We start from the raw sequence: 15,066 nt of genomic DNA, 5'->3' as shown, positions 1-15,066 counted from the left end.
TTATCAAAAATACAGTAAAAACAACACTAATGTCAATTATAACCATTTAATGACTTTTCTATTTCTATTCATGTGATGGCTAAGGTGAATTTTCCTCATCATTACTCTCGTCTTCAGTGTCACATGATCCTTCAGAAATCATTCTAATATGCTGATTTGGTGCTTAAGAAACATTTCTTATTATTATCAGTTGAAAAGTTGTGCTAGTTAATATTTTTGTGGAAACTGTGATCGTTTATGAATAGAAAGTTCATATGTGCCCTTAATGAGTCCTTGCTGAGTAAAAGTACACTGCTCAAAAAAATAAAGGGAACACTTAAACAACACAATGCAACTCCAAGTCAATCACACTTCTGTGAAATCAAACTGTCCACTTAGGAAGCAACACTGATTGACAATCAATTTCACATGCTGTTGTGCAAATGGAATAGACAACAGGTTGAAATTATAGGCAATTAGCAAGACACCCCCAATAAAGGAGTGGTTCTGCAGGTGGTGACCACAGACCACTTCTCAGTTCCTATGCTTCCTGGCTGATGTTTTGGTCACTTTTGAATGCTGGCGGTGCTTTCACTCTAGTGGTAGCATGAGACGGAGTCTACAACCCACACAAGTGGCTCAGGTAGTGCAGCTCATCCAGGATGGCACATCAATGCGAGCTGTGGCAAGAAGGTTTGCTGTGTCTGTCAGCGTAGTGTCCAGAGCATGGAGGCGCTACCAGGAGACAGGCCAGTACATCAGGAGACGTGGAGGAGGCCGTAGGAGGGCAACAACCCAGCAGCAGGACCGCTACCTCCGCCTTTGTGCAAGGAGGAGCAGGAGGAGCACTGCCAGAGCCCTGCAAAATGACCTCCAGCAGGCCACAAATGTGCATGTGTCTGCTCAAACGGTCAGAAACAGACTCCATGAGGGTGGTATGAGGGCCCGACGTCCACAGGTGGGGGTTGTGCTTACAGCCCAACACTGTGCAGGACGCTTGGCATTTGCCAGAGAACACCAAGGTTGGCAAATTCGTCACTGGCACCCTGTGCTCTTCACAGATTAGGGGTTGAACAGCCTAGTTGCTGATCTTTCATGGCCTACAGAGGGCGCAACAGGATAATAAATCTTTTTATAAGTCCATTTTTACACACCATTTCAGTTAAAATGACAAATGCTGATTATACCATCTGGATGCTCAAAATTGATCGCGTGAATGTACGTTTTACACAGCTTATTGTACAGGTAAGTTAATTGCGTTCGAAACTGCATTACGCACACAACACACAGACAGTAGCGCGCATATCACATGAAGATTGAGCGCACAGAATCAAAAAGCGATTTTCGCTGACGATGAGCCGAGTGAACATGCAAATTCATTCCCTGACATTAGATGGTGCTTAATGTAAAACAGAAACCACTCCATAAAAGTTCTCTTAAATCAAGATTTTTGTAATTTTGTGATTTCTGTTGCGTTTGTCATATAGTTCTTTATGTTCCGACACCAACCAGACCAGCAGCTCTACAATCATCTTGCCTTGCATCTTCCTCGTCTTATTTCTTCCCGGCAGTGTAGACGCTACGCCAATCTCATTGGTCGGACAGTTTTTGGCGCGGCGCGTCAAACCAAAAAAACGAACCCGAGGCGTTTTTAAAAAAATTACGCTTTTACGCATGGCGTTTTTCACGCCGGTGTGCACACTCACATTGGCGCCCTTTGTTTAGTCACAAGGCGTTAAACGTCCTGGTGTGAACAGGCCTTAATGCATTCATATATCTATATCCAGTGCTCGAAGTGGGGCGGTACTCACCGGTACGCCGTACCGGCACTTCTACATTTTACTCTTAAGCGTACCTGCACTTTTTCTTGCGTACCGCTACTCGCATGTAGCCGGTACTCTACCACTGACAGAAAAAGCGTCAGTGTCACGCCCGTTTCACATAGGCTATACTCCGTTTGCAGTGCGTATGGGGTGCGTATTTTTTTTCCGCACCCATGTTAACAGCTTTCACACTGCATGCGGATGCGGTCGTCCGGCGATCCGTCCCAGTTGCGGTTCGTATACAGTGATGCAGTGTTCATTTCCGCACCGAGTCTATTTCTGCTGTGCTGCACGCGCTGAATTAAAGTGACAGAATTAACACAGAATGACATGAAAATATATTAATTTCACCATAAATGCATTTAATTAAATAAAATGTAGTAATCTCACCATAATTGTATTTTTGGACTTGCAGACTTGGAGGAGTTCCGTTTGCACGCACGACTTGTTTAAATATGTTGTTAATAAATAACAAACAATAAATTGTTGTTGTACCTGCAATATCTCCAAGTTTTGTTTTTCACTGTAGAAATTTCAAATGTCATGATTTGCCAATGCAAGAGGGCAGGCCAGCTGACAGTCTTGCCTGGGCCCGGGACGAGATCATCTTAGATGCGCACAATTCACAGCCCGCGTTAATTGAAGAGAAAAAATCTCCAAATGCTCCACGTGAAACTACGGTCTTCCGACCTTTTACTATCGTGTCAAATTATTTTTATTAATATATGCGCGAGGGAGAGAGAGCAAAAAGACAGCGTTCGACGTGTTGTTTGAAGACGTGAGTGCGCGCGCGGCTGGGGCTCTCTCTCTCTCTGCTCGTTATGCGCCCTGTCAGGCGATCAACACTCATTCTATTCTACACTCGCCGATCAAATAAGGCTTTAGTTTGTTGGGACAAAAATTTGCTTTGGCGGCCACACAAAAAATGTCAATGCAGGAAAACCGCTGACAAGGCTCGGGAACATTGGCTGCGCTGTTTTGTACCTTGCTCTAAGTTGACTTTACTAGTTCCAGCTTCACCGTCACATGCACCTTTTTTAAAATATTTGTTTAGAAAATCTCCCAGGCCTCTATTTTCCTCTTCTCTTCTTCTCTTTTCTGAGCACCGGACATTTTGAGCGTACTGAACTTCAAATCAAATGACATCAAATTTTGATCAGTGGCCAAACCATTTTTGTGTTGGGGGTGTTTTTTTGTTGTTGTTTTTTTACCACTATTTCAAGGACAATTAGGAAGAAAACAAATAAAAAGCTTTTATGTAACTCAAATATTACATATTTTTTCCACAAATAGGACTATTTTAAAATGTTTCAATTTTTTTTTCCATAATTTAATAAGGAGCCAGTCCTGCCCCCCCCCCCTCCCCCTCCTCCTCCCCCTCCCCCTCCCTTACTAGAGAGTACCGGCACCTTTTCCCCTCCACTTCAAGCACTGTCTATATCTGATTTAGAATGAGCAGAAATATCACCCAAAGACAAAAGAACTGATACAAATAAGCTGTTATGTAGGAGCGCTGTGTCATATGCCATAGCTGTGCACAACCCGTGTTCAGTCTCAGCTCGAGGTTCAGGCTTAATTTGTTCATCAATGACGTCATCAGCGACTAGTCAACGTTGACTCGAATTTCATCACATTAATGTCGGTTTTAAAAAATCTGACGTTGTTATCTATACAGGTGGTAAACAGCAAGACAGCTCACTAGGTTTGGAACAGAGCCAACAAAATACCTAATGTCATCAACAATATTGGTCATAAATAGTCAAAACCTCAAACAAGAGAGTCATTACCTTGGCTAAAAACACATAGTTGAATTTCGAGTACTTGGGACTGATCTCCTCTGCCTGTAGAATCAAACACAGGACAAAGTAAGCAAACACAATATGTCCTTTTTCTTTCTTTCTTTCCGTTTTTTTTTTTTTTTTTTGCATTTCAGGTGGAGTTACTTAAATGTGATCATGAAAAAACACAATCTCTTTAAAGAAGGCTTGCATTGCTGCCAGGCAAACATCTAGGGCAAATTCTCCAACATTTTGCATGTTAAATGAAATATTAAACAATTACAATTGAAGGCTGTAAACCAACACTATAATAAGAGCAATAAATAACACTGTCAAAATGTAAAAATATACACAAAATATAAACACTGCACTAGCCACACATATGAGCTTATGCTTTCTACAAAAGTAAACTCCAGGGTTCATACACCTTTTGAGAAACAGTTTTTTCATGATTTTAGATTACATTTTAGTTGTTCATGATTATGTGTGTGTGTGTATATATATATATATATATATATATATATATATATATATATATATATATATATATATATATATATATATATATATATATATATATATATATATATATATATATATATATATATATACTTTTCCAACATTTTTAACATTTTAGGACTGTTAATTTCCAAGATTGCGCTGGAAATGAAAAAAAAAAAAAACATATTTTTTAAGATTTCCTTAGCTTTAACCCACCATAGCAAACAAACAAACACACACACACAAAAAGACTTACATTTTAACATGGACATTTAATATTTTACATTGCTTCTAGGTTCATCCAGGACTGAAAACATTGTCTCAAAAACACAAACATGACTATAAACAGCATGGCCAATGTGCGTGGACAGACAAACATCATTCAAATTACTGTTAAAAATTGAGAGGTCGATAAGATATTTGAAATGTTTCTTAGAAGCCCACTAAGGCTACATTTATTTGATCAAAAATACAGTTAAAAACAGTAATATTATGAAATATTTTTCTATTTTAATATATTTTAAAATGTAATTTATTCCTGTGGTACATACTGTAATACATTTTCAGGATTATTTGATGAACAGAAAGTGCTAAAGAACAGCATTTACTTAAAATAGAAATCTTTTGTAACAATTTAAATGTCTTTACTGTCACTTTTGTTCAATTTAATGCACCCTTGCTGAATAAATGTATTAATTTCATTCAGGAAAAAAAGTATCTGACCGACCACAACTTTTGCATGTTCTTGCTGAAGCAATAGAATATTCAGGCTTTCCTCTAGAAGACATTTCTGTATGAAACTTGCTTTGTGAATTATCATGCGTTACCAGGTATCTTAATTTCAACTAAATATATTTGTCTAAGGAGATGCACGGCTGTATTGATGCTTGATTGTATGCACACTCTGTAGGTGTAGCTGAAACCCATAACTGTAAAGGGGATTTCCACATACTTTTGGCCATGTAGCATATAATGCTGTATTCTGATAGATCATTCAGTGTGTGGATAAAGAGATATCATGTTATTTGGACATACACAGCTGCTCCATTTTTTTCTCTATAATTATTGGATTATTAATGATTAATGATGAAGAACGATATATTTCTCTCCTTTAATCAGTCATGCTGTTGTATAACCCTCCAGAATGTTCTGTTGTCTTGGCAGGGTGCAACAAGTCTAAGCACAGACCCCTTAAATAAGAAGTGATGGGTGAGATACAAAGGACAGGAAAACATCAGAGGAGAGAGCAACGTTATGTAAAAACGGTGAATGTAGGAACACAGGTCATGCTCTTTCATAAATTAACATGGTTTGTTACTTAATCCCCCTTTGCAGAACATACTAAGGCTACGTTCAGACTGCAGACAAAAGAGGCCCAAATCTGAAAAAAAATAAAATAAAAATAATTATAATAATAATTTAAACAGCACAAACCACATGGAATCTGTTTTTTTTTTTTTTTTTCTGCTTTGGGCCACTTCCATATGTGGTACTAAATCAGATATAGGTTGAATGACAGGAGTCAGTCCAAAGAATTTACATAATAATAGTTTTCTGGTCACTCGGTTAATATGGCAGACAGCCGTGACGGTCAAGTATGTATCACTGCGGCTCGACACCTCCAAGAGGAAGGGACCTATGCCGAACAGGCGGAAAACTACAAGTGGTTCATCATGGAGATGTGTTAAGAGAAAGACACAACAATAGTAGAAATATCGACTATAAAGGAAGCTAGCACATAGCAATTAACATAACATAAGCCATGATGACAGCATGATGGTGTTTAATGGAAATCATTATAATATAAAAAGAAAATGAATATAGCATATGCAATAGTCTTAGTCAAGTTGGTATTATAACCATTCACTTCCAGTGAATGAAAAACAAAAAAACTTTTTTTGTGGGCGAGAAAAACTCCCATACATGACTTGGCACATTCATCTGCCTGTCCATATGCAAAGTTTAAAGGTCCATAAAAAAGGATGGGTACAGTGAAAATTGTTGTTAGAGTATTAAACTTTAAGCTCCGGTTTTATCTTTAACGGACCCTTGAATCTTCAACGCACCCTTGAGTGTAAGTGAGTGTCACCCATGACTGATTCAACTGCATTGGCCCATTTGGGAAATTCACTGGTCCATAAAAAAATGGTAAAGTAAAAAAATAAATAAAGAAAATGTATACAATTAGGCTGTGTATCAACTCCCAGGGCTTTAAATGAAGTTTTATGGGAACACTATTCAGACATGTTAAGGAAAACAGGCTTAGGCTCAGGTTTAGGCTTGGTTTGTAGGGAATTCCAAACCTGCGCACATATATTTAAATGCACATTACTATAGAACCAATTCTCAATGCGCATGAGACCGCCATCAGCGTTTCTCACAGGTTCGCGTTTAAAGTCTGTGTAGAGAGAATGGTGTCGTCTTAGCGGCCCCTAATTTAATAACAAATGATCGTTGCGACGGAAGCGAATCAATCAAAACTAACCTTAGCTGGAAAATAACTTTATTAAAGAACTGCTATAAAGCCAAAACAATCTCTGTTACCTTAAATTATACGTTTATCTCTGTAAATCTGCTTTGAAACAATCTACATTGTTAAAAGCGCTATATAAATGATGACTTGACTTGAAACAACAGCACCCTAGTGAATGAAGGCCAGTATAAATGTTAGCCTATACTGATGCCCTTATTGAATTATTTTTTTTTCATAAAATGAGTATTTATAGCCATTTAACCTTATTGAAAGCCAGAATTTTTTAACAATTTGTAGGCATAAACTGCAAATAATAAATGATCAGATTGTTATTATTTATCATTTATTAACAATTACAGCAAAAATGCAAAAAAATGTTAATGTAAGTGAACTTAAAAAAACAGTGTTCACATAAACCCATTATAATAGGCTAAATGTCAAATCCTGGAGAATGACATATTGTAAAGTTAAGAAAACTAAGCAACCGAGAGAAATATATTTCTACTACCTCAGATTTAACGTTTTATCTCGTTCACAGTAGAGAAAGCTGCTTACATGTGCAAAACTAACTTTGACTTAAATGTAAAACACAGCTTTTGTGTCTTTATCAGCTTTTCCATATATATACTGGATCTGATAATCATCACAAATACTTACGCTTACTCCATTTCTGTAAATCCGTTTTATGAATGAATGACTCTCTCACCTGCGCCGCTCTATAGTTTTCTTCGTCAACAGCCGCTTGCACCCCCTGCTGGTGAGACCGACTAACAGCTATGGAGATTATCAATCAGCAAACTACTGATATTCCTGCCATTCTCGGATGTCAACTGTTGAATTTTCTGTCGGATTTGAACCACTGAATTTGTGGAAGCGAATTTGCATAGAGAAATAAAATGGACCGGAAATTGCCTGTCGAATATTATAGGTTGTATTTTTAAACATAATGAATATTTTGGAAGTGAAATCTGAAAGGTGAATATGGATTATTGAATTTTTAATAATGAAAATGTGTGTGAAATGTTTTGAATTGAAATATTCACAACATACAACCATGTTGAATTTCAGCCCATAAAAATGCAAGTTCTAAAAATACAATGCATTAAAATGCAAGCAGGGTTAATGCAATGCATTTTTTTTTTCAAGTAGTGCAATTCAACAAGCTTTTTTGTTTCAAAAACATTTGTCATTATTTTACTTCCATATGAATCTCTGAGCTGGTGTAAGTGAGCGGAGGCGGGGCTCATTTGCATATTCATAGAACCGTGTATACTAAATGAGGCAAGAGTGTAGAGTTACATTCAAGCTATTTTAAGGCATGGAGAATTTTTTTCCAGAAAGGAACAAATGTTTAAATATGTAATTTTGGTGATCAAAGATGAGTTTTAAGGGAAGTATCACGGTGAGTGACAGCTCATACAAAACTTGAGGGAATACTATGAAAACTAGAAAAAAATCCACTCTCTTTCTCATCATCCTCGTCTTTGTCTTCCTTATCGCTTATCGCTTGCACATAAATTTGCGGGCTTCAACGGCACACTAGCTCATAAACAAAAGCATAAATGCTGACTTCAGATACCTCTGTGTCTACCTTTAATCTTGTTATTGTTCTTTTGTGTATGCTTGTCAGTTCATACTCAAATCTGATATTGGCCACATTTAAAAAAATAATGTGAACAGCCAAACAAAACAAAAAATAAGATCTGAGCAACAAATCAGAATTGAGCACTAAGGCTTGCAGTGTGAAAGTCTACGGTGGGAAAATCTTGAAATTGGACTGGTTGATTTCATTGCAGAGGTTGCTGGAGCTACAGAAGCAAGAGGTGAAAATCTGTCTACCTAAAAAACCTAATGAAAAAATTGTAAAAATGTAACAAATGAATGAAATAAATACAAGAAAAAATGGCAACAATTGCTTAATTTGTTTTCTGCCATCCAGAAAATGATGACAATTTCAGAAAAACATGTTTTTATATGTGTTCATATATCTAAATATTAATGACATACACTTCATACATTTAATGGAATGTTTGGCTGTTGAATAGAGAGGCTTGTTACACAGTCAATCACCGGTGTGTGGGCAGGTGATCAGAGGCACGTCTTACCTTGAGGAAGTTCTGCAGGGCGTCCTGGACGGTGGCACTGGGTGGCTCTCCAAACAGAGTAGCAGCGATTTTCCTCTCAATCCACGTACATTGGGACACCTGCACACACAACATGTTAATAAGAGAATCATAAATGAGAACTCAGCTTATCAATGTGCAGATGGAAAAAAAGGCCTATTCTATGCAACAACAACAACAACAACAAAATGATATATTAAGATACACCTAATTCAAGAAATTAGATTTATTTGAAAAGCTAATTACATAAGGCAATTAATTATCTTATTTTAAGGATGCTCAACAAAATATATATGCTGAATTAAAATGTATTTTTGCAGCACTCATTTAGTCATAATACAGCAGGGTTCACGCGTTTTTGATCATTAACTTCCAAGATTTTTTTTTTTTTTTAATAGATTATACTCACTAGGAGCGCACATACCTATAGACTGAACTCGTAATACGCATGTGCACGCCATCAGCGTTCTCACAGGCGTTTTTAAAGTTTGCGTTGAGAGAACTTAAGAGTTTTCTGTTAAAATGGTGTCGTGTTAGCGGCCCTAATTAATAACTAATGATCTTTACAACAGAAGTGAATCAATCAAAACTAACTTTAACTGGACAATAACTTTATTCTAGAGCTGCTGTAAAGCCAAAACAATCTCTGTTACTTTAATTTCCTATTATCTCTGTAAAGCTGCTTTGGAACAATCTACATTGTTAAAAGCGCTATATAAATGAAGATGACTTGACTTGACTATAAAAATCACTTAAAGGGTCATTTCACCCGTGGAGACATGAATGTGTATTGAAAGTGGGTCATTTATGTAGAAGAAATGTGAAATTATTTTTGAATTTGGAGCTTTCTAGACTGAGAAAAGCCAGAAAATGTATTTTTGGCTTATGTGGATGAAAGACAACAACTCCCAGAATGCACTTGCTTCGCTGCCCTACAAGACCACTCCCAAGCCACGCCTACCGGTAAGACAGCGCAGTTGAAAACAAAAACATCAAGGCAAGGCTAGGCTACGAGTGAGTCTCCGTGACGAGTTTGCCCAAAATGTCCGGGATTCGGCTTTTGCGTTCTACAGTCGCCATTCATCATGTTTACTGTGGCGAGCAGGACGAGGCTGAGGGGCGCGGGAGAACGGCGCGAGGCCGGTGGCGTGATTACTGACGACCGACACCTGTGAGGCACTGTTCTCGTATCTCGCACGGAGGAGCAGGTATTTTCTTAGCAATGGTAAAACACACATCAACCGATCACGCCACCGGCCTCGCGTCTTTCAACCGATCACGCCACCGGCCTCGCGTCTTTCTCCCGCGGCGCTAGCCTCGTCCTGCTCCCTGTATTACTGTGATTACTGATGAGCGCGCCTGTGAGATGCACCGGTCTCATGGGCTATCTCTCACGGAGGTGCGGGTATTTTCTTAGCAATGTTAAAACGCAAATCAACCGATCACTTGTTTAGCATTCATGTAAACATTACATTCAGATTCACCAATCGGGGTGAATTCAGTTAGATTGAAACAAAAGGTGAGCATGTAAACAATGAATGGCGACCGCAGAAAGCAAAAGCTGAATCCCGGACATTTTTGTCGATCTCGACGGCCGGACATGTCCGGGAAATAGAGTATGGTAACCCCTACTACTCAGCTTTCTACGTCCCTGTTTTCTGCAGGTTTCTGCTGTTGAAATCAAACGCACTCGCACTGATCTGTGATAGGTCTGTTAGCGCATTAGGTCCAACCCCCTATGGGCGGGTTTGAAAGGGTTAGATCTAGTGCTTGTAGTCTTAACAGAAATCCCCCCCTCTTACACTTCCTCCTACAATGACGCAAAATGACGATTTTTGCGTCATTGTAGGAGGAAGTGTAAAGAGGTAAATACAGATTTCTCTCGTCTCGGGGGAAAATGAAAAAATGTTGCATGACCATTCAATAGTGTGACTGGGTTTCTAACAATGCAAAGCTTAATGCAAATGGGTGAAGTGTCCCTTTAAAAGTTTGAGGTCAGCATGACACTTTTATTCAGCAAGGAAGCATTGAATTAATCAAAACATTAGCAAAGACATTTATAATTTAACAAAAGCTTTATTTTTCAAATAAAGGCTGTTCTTTTGAACATCCAATAATCCTGACCAAATGAAATTTGATTTCAACAAAAATACAAAGCAGCACAACTGTTTTCAACATTGATGATAATAATAAATGTTTCTTGAGCAGCAAATCAGCATATTAGAATGATTTCTGAAGGATCATGTGACACTGAAGACTGGAGTAATGATGCTGAAAATGACATTTTAAAAAATATTAAAATATATACAAAAAGTTATTTTAATTTGTAATAATATGTCACAATATAGGGAACTCTTAACAAAATGTAAACAAATGTCTTATCAATCCCAAACTTTTGAACGGTAGTGTGTATTCACTACAGAAATGTTCCTTAATTAAATAGTAATATTATTAATTAATTAATTAATTATATATATATATATATATATATATATATATATATATATATATATAAGGAAAATTTGGTTATGTATGTTCCAGGATTTTTATGACTGTGGGAACCCTGATATAGACTTTAACTATGACAATATCACAAATATGCCAAATGTTTTGTCACTCACAGCATAACACCAGCGGCCCAGCAGGTAATATGACAGAGGATCTTCAGGTTTCAACTCAATCGCTTTATGCAGATGATCCTTGAGAGAGAGAGAGAGAGAGAGAGAGAGAGAGAGAGAGAGAGAGAGAGAGAGAGAGAGAGAGAGAGAGAGAGAGAGAGAGAGAGAGAGAGAGAGAGAGAGAGAGAGAGAGAGAGAGAGAGAGAGAGAGAGAGAGAGAGAGAGAGAGAGAGAGAGAGAGAGAGAGAGAGAGAGAGAGAGAGAGAGAGAGAGAGAGAGAGAGATTTGTTAATTGTGATACAACTTGTCTTTTTTGCTGATCTCTACAGCTGAGATACCACAAATTTTTCTCCTGAACTGTCTCGCACGAACAGAGAAAAACCTACCACACGCATCTGTCATTCAGCTCCTCTCTCTCTCACTGCTAGCTCACCTGCCAGTGCTCTGCAGGTGTGTGCTGTTTGGAAATCTAGCTGACAGCTAAGATAAAATGCTACGTGTATCAGAGACTGATCTGCTCTTATGAAATATGTGTGTGTGTGTGTGTGTGTGTGTGTGTGTGTGTGTGTGTGTGTGTGTGTGTGTGTGTGTGTGTGGGGTACCCTCATTCCCTTTCCTCTTGTCTCAGATAAGATTATGAATACTAACTCTCACAGAAGCTAATGTTATGCTCTTATCATCACATACAACCACTGAAATCAACCAAAATGACCTTATGCTGAGATGCATTCACTGCTTTTAAAGCCTTTTCTACATGTCTACATATTTGCAATCCAATTAAAACATAAGAACATCTAGAACACTGCCTAAAAAACACATGTTTACAAACCACAAACTATTGCACTCACCTTAAAAAGGTAGCCATTTTTAATTTTATTCTGAATAGATTCATATTCAGTCAGGAGTCCACAAAGAATAGCATACCTACAAAGAGAAAACCAGAAAGAGAAAAAGAACAATTACTAATACATGAATAGAATTTATGCTTAATTTCATTAATTAATTAATTAATTAATTAATTAATATAAATCATGTATTATATCCTGTTTTCCCGCTCTGTTTAGTTGCCTTGGTTACTCATTACTCTCTTGTTTCTATGGTTAGCAATTGATTTGTGCACCTGTGTCTTCAGTTAATCGCAAGAAAGTATACTCAAAAACTGTAATCAAAAATACAGATTAAACAACGCAACAATTTAACAAGAACGTAAAGACAAAAGCGAAGACAAAGCAGAACAAACTGAGGGCATATAGGATAATGGTTAACAGGATAATGATTAACTGAATCAGAGCCAGGATAGTTTCTGTATATATGCACCAATTTCTGGTAAATTAACACATAGGGCCCTATCTTGCACCCAGCGCAAATGTATCATTCCTGTTTTGCACCCGCGCACAGCGGACTTTTCCCTCCACAGACGCACGTTGGTAAATTAGGAAATTAACTTGCGCTTCCCGGGGCGGTGCAGCGAAAAGAGGAGGCGTGTTCCGGCGCAAACGTTCCTTCATGCTATTTTGCAGGTTTAGAAAACAATTCCGCCACTAACCAGGAAAAACCTAGTCTAAAGTCAGTGGCGCGTTGCGCATGTTATTCATATGCTATTTTAAGGGCGCATGCTTGGCCATAATCAATGTAGCGTGTGCACAACACACATACACTTTGCTTATCTCATCTACACACAAACCATACATTACTACAAGGAAAAATATTAACACACGAGGGAAATAATTGTTGTGTCCATGAAGATGTGAAAAAATAGGCATAAATCTAGCTTACACATTTACCCAAATTTTTATACGCCTGTTTAACCGAAGCTAATTTGGGTGGGTTTCTCCCATCCCCATTCAATGTCACTTCTTTGTGTTTTACGGCCCTGACGAGAACGTCGGTCTCCTCGGCTGTGAACCGCTCCTGACACACGCCTGGCAAATCTGCTGTTATAATAGCAATCGGCTATGGAACAAGCGCGACTGCTCTTAAAGGGATTGGTTGGTCGCTCTGATTGGTTTATTTCACGTTACGCCCAAACCACACCTATGAGTAATGAAGCTACTTCAGACCAACCCATTTTAGATTTGCGTCGGGCGCAAGAGTCATTTATCCCGCCGGTATAATAGCAACAGCGCATGAGATCCACCCACAAAGTTACTTGCATTTCGTGTTTGATACTTGCGTTTCAGATCGTTAAAACAGGGCCCATAATGTGCATTGCTTACGACGCTGACTACGCTTACAGTAGCATTTAATTCTGGGGAGAGATAAAGAGACAACATTATTATGTTTTTAAACCCGGAAATGGCAAAAAAGCAACAAAATTGTCAAAGACATCCAATGAACTACATTCAAAGCCAATGTAAAATGCAAATTGTACACCCAAGCCAAGTTATTTGGTAAACCACATGCGCAGTTACACTAATGTAATAAACTGCAGAAGAATTATTCTGATTAATATGAATATTTTAACAAGGCTATTTGATAAAGATTGGTGTCTTTTATTATGTAGAAAGAAAAAGAAATAAAGTAGGTGAAAGGGCTGATGTGCGTGTGTACGTGTGCTGTAGTTAAAGTGTTTTGAAGGGCCGGTTGAGAGATGATCAAAGCTTTTCCACCATAGCGATGTAAATCCTGCTGGTACTCACAGTCAGACAATGGAGCCAGGCACAAACACCTTTTATGTGCTCGATCAAGGGGTGAAGAGGTCGAATTACTGTCACATAAGGTGAGAGGGGCTCCGTTTGTCTGAGTTTGAATTGGGGACAGAGCCTGTATCCAAAAAGCTTTGACCTTGAGCTCACCAGAGAGAAACTCAATACTAGCACAGATGTAACATGATAGATAGACTTACTGTATTCAGTTACACTGGTGTGTGTGTGTGTGTGTGTGTGTGTGTGTGTGTGTGTGTGTGTGTGTGTGTGTGTGTGTGTGTGTGTGTGTGTGTGTGGCTGTTTAGACTGCAATTCCGTGACAAAATAAAGGAAAATTAAATGCATGCAGGAAGGGATCACAGTAACAAAAAGACTGCAAGAGCATTTATTTCAATATAAATTCCCTCTCAAGCATTTTAAATCATTGATGAAGTCAAGATTGTGCCGTACTGAATAGCCTCAGCCACAGGCCATGGACCACACACAGTCTGTTCACTGACCATCTGAACATCTCAATCTAGCAAGATGTAATCTGATTGGCTGACTTTGTGCAACTTTCAAGAGAAATGCCAAACAGTTTATTTTTATTTTTATGTATAACTAGAAACCAAATGAGATTTACTAAGGCTGAATCAATGAGAAGAGAAATTTAAAGTTTGCAGGCTATTTGTGTACTTAACAGCAAGTTGTACTTAACAGCAAGTAAACTAGATATGCACAAACAAAATGGCAAATTCTGCTTTGTTCTCCAAGTTATGTCTATGTCATTCAAATGTAAGAAGTATACATTATTATAGAAAGTCTATACACAGTTTCTGCTAAACGGCATGTAAACAATGTAATGAAGTCACTCTATGCGTTGCGCAAACAGTGAAAGTGGGCAGTTCTTGGACTGAAAAAGCTGAAATGTTTTGTTCAAATTTTTCAAATTCTTTCAAATTCTGACTATGTACCACCAGTTTATCTGTTTAGGAAAGAGGATGACTGAGAATGAATATTGCATCACCTTGTTGAGGAGCTAGTTCTCTGAACTTGCATCGCTGCAGGCCAGACAGTTTAAGAACATATTTCACAAACTTCCTCCCAAAGTAAACTAAAACTTGGGCAAGTTTTAGCAATTTCTCTG

The 15,066-nt window shown here is 38.1% G+C and overlaps 1 protein-coding gene across 1 annotated transcript in view; it reads right to left on the bottom strand.

Moving 5' to 3' along the window:
- rmdn2 (regulator of microtubule dynamics 2) overlaps positions 1-15,066 on the bottom strand; it is a 60,388-nt gene that overhangs the window by 1,754 nt on the left and 43,568 nt on the right. Inside the window, exons 7-10 of the mRNA XM_081350292.1 lie at positions 12,144-12,219; positions 11,299-11,376; positions 8,660-8,758; positions 3,590-3,643 (exon numbers count right to left, since the gene is read on the bottom strand). Coding sequence (XP_081206418.1) covers positions 3,590-3,643; positions 8,660-8,758; positions 11,299-11,376; positions 12,144-12,219 — 307 coding nt within the window. The remainder of the gene's footprint in view (positions 1-3,589; positions 3,644-8,659; positions 8,759-11,298; positions 11,377-12,143; positions 12,220-15,066) is intronic.

This window comes from Scardinius erythrophthalmus, assembly GCF_964197995.2.
Source record: "Scardinius erythrophthalmus genome assembly, chromosome: 21".
In the NCBI taxonomy this organism is placed as follows: Eukaryota; Metazoa; Chordata; class Actinopteri; order Cypriniformes; family Leuciscidae; genus Scardinius; species Scardinius erythrophthalmus.
The sequence above is the reverse complement of the archived record's forward strand: the minus strand, read 5'-3'. Positions and strand labels throughout refer to the sequence as shown.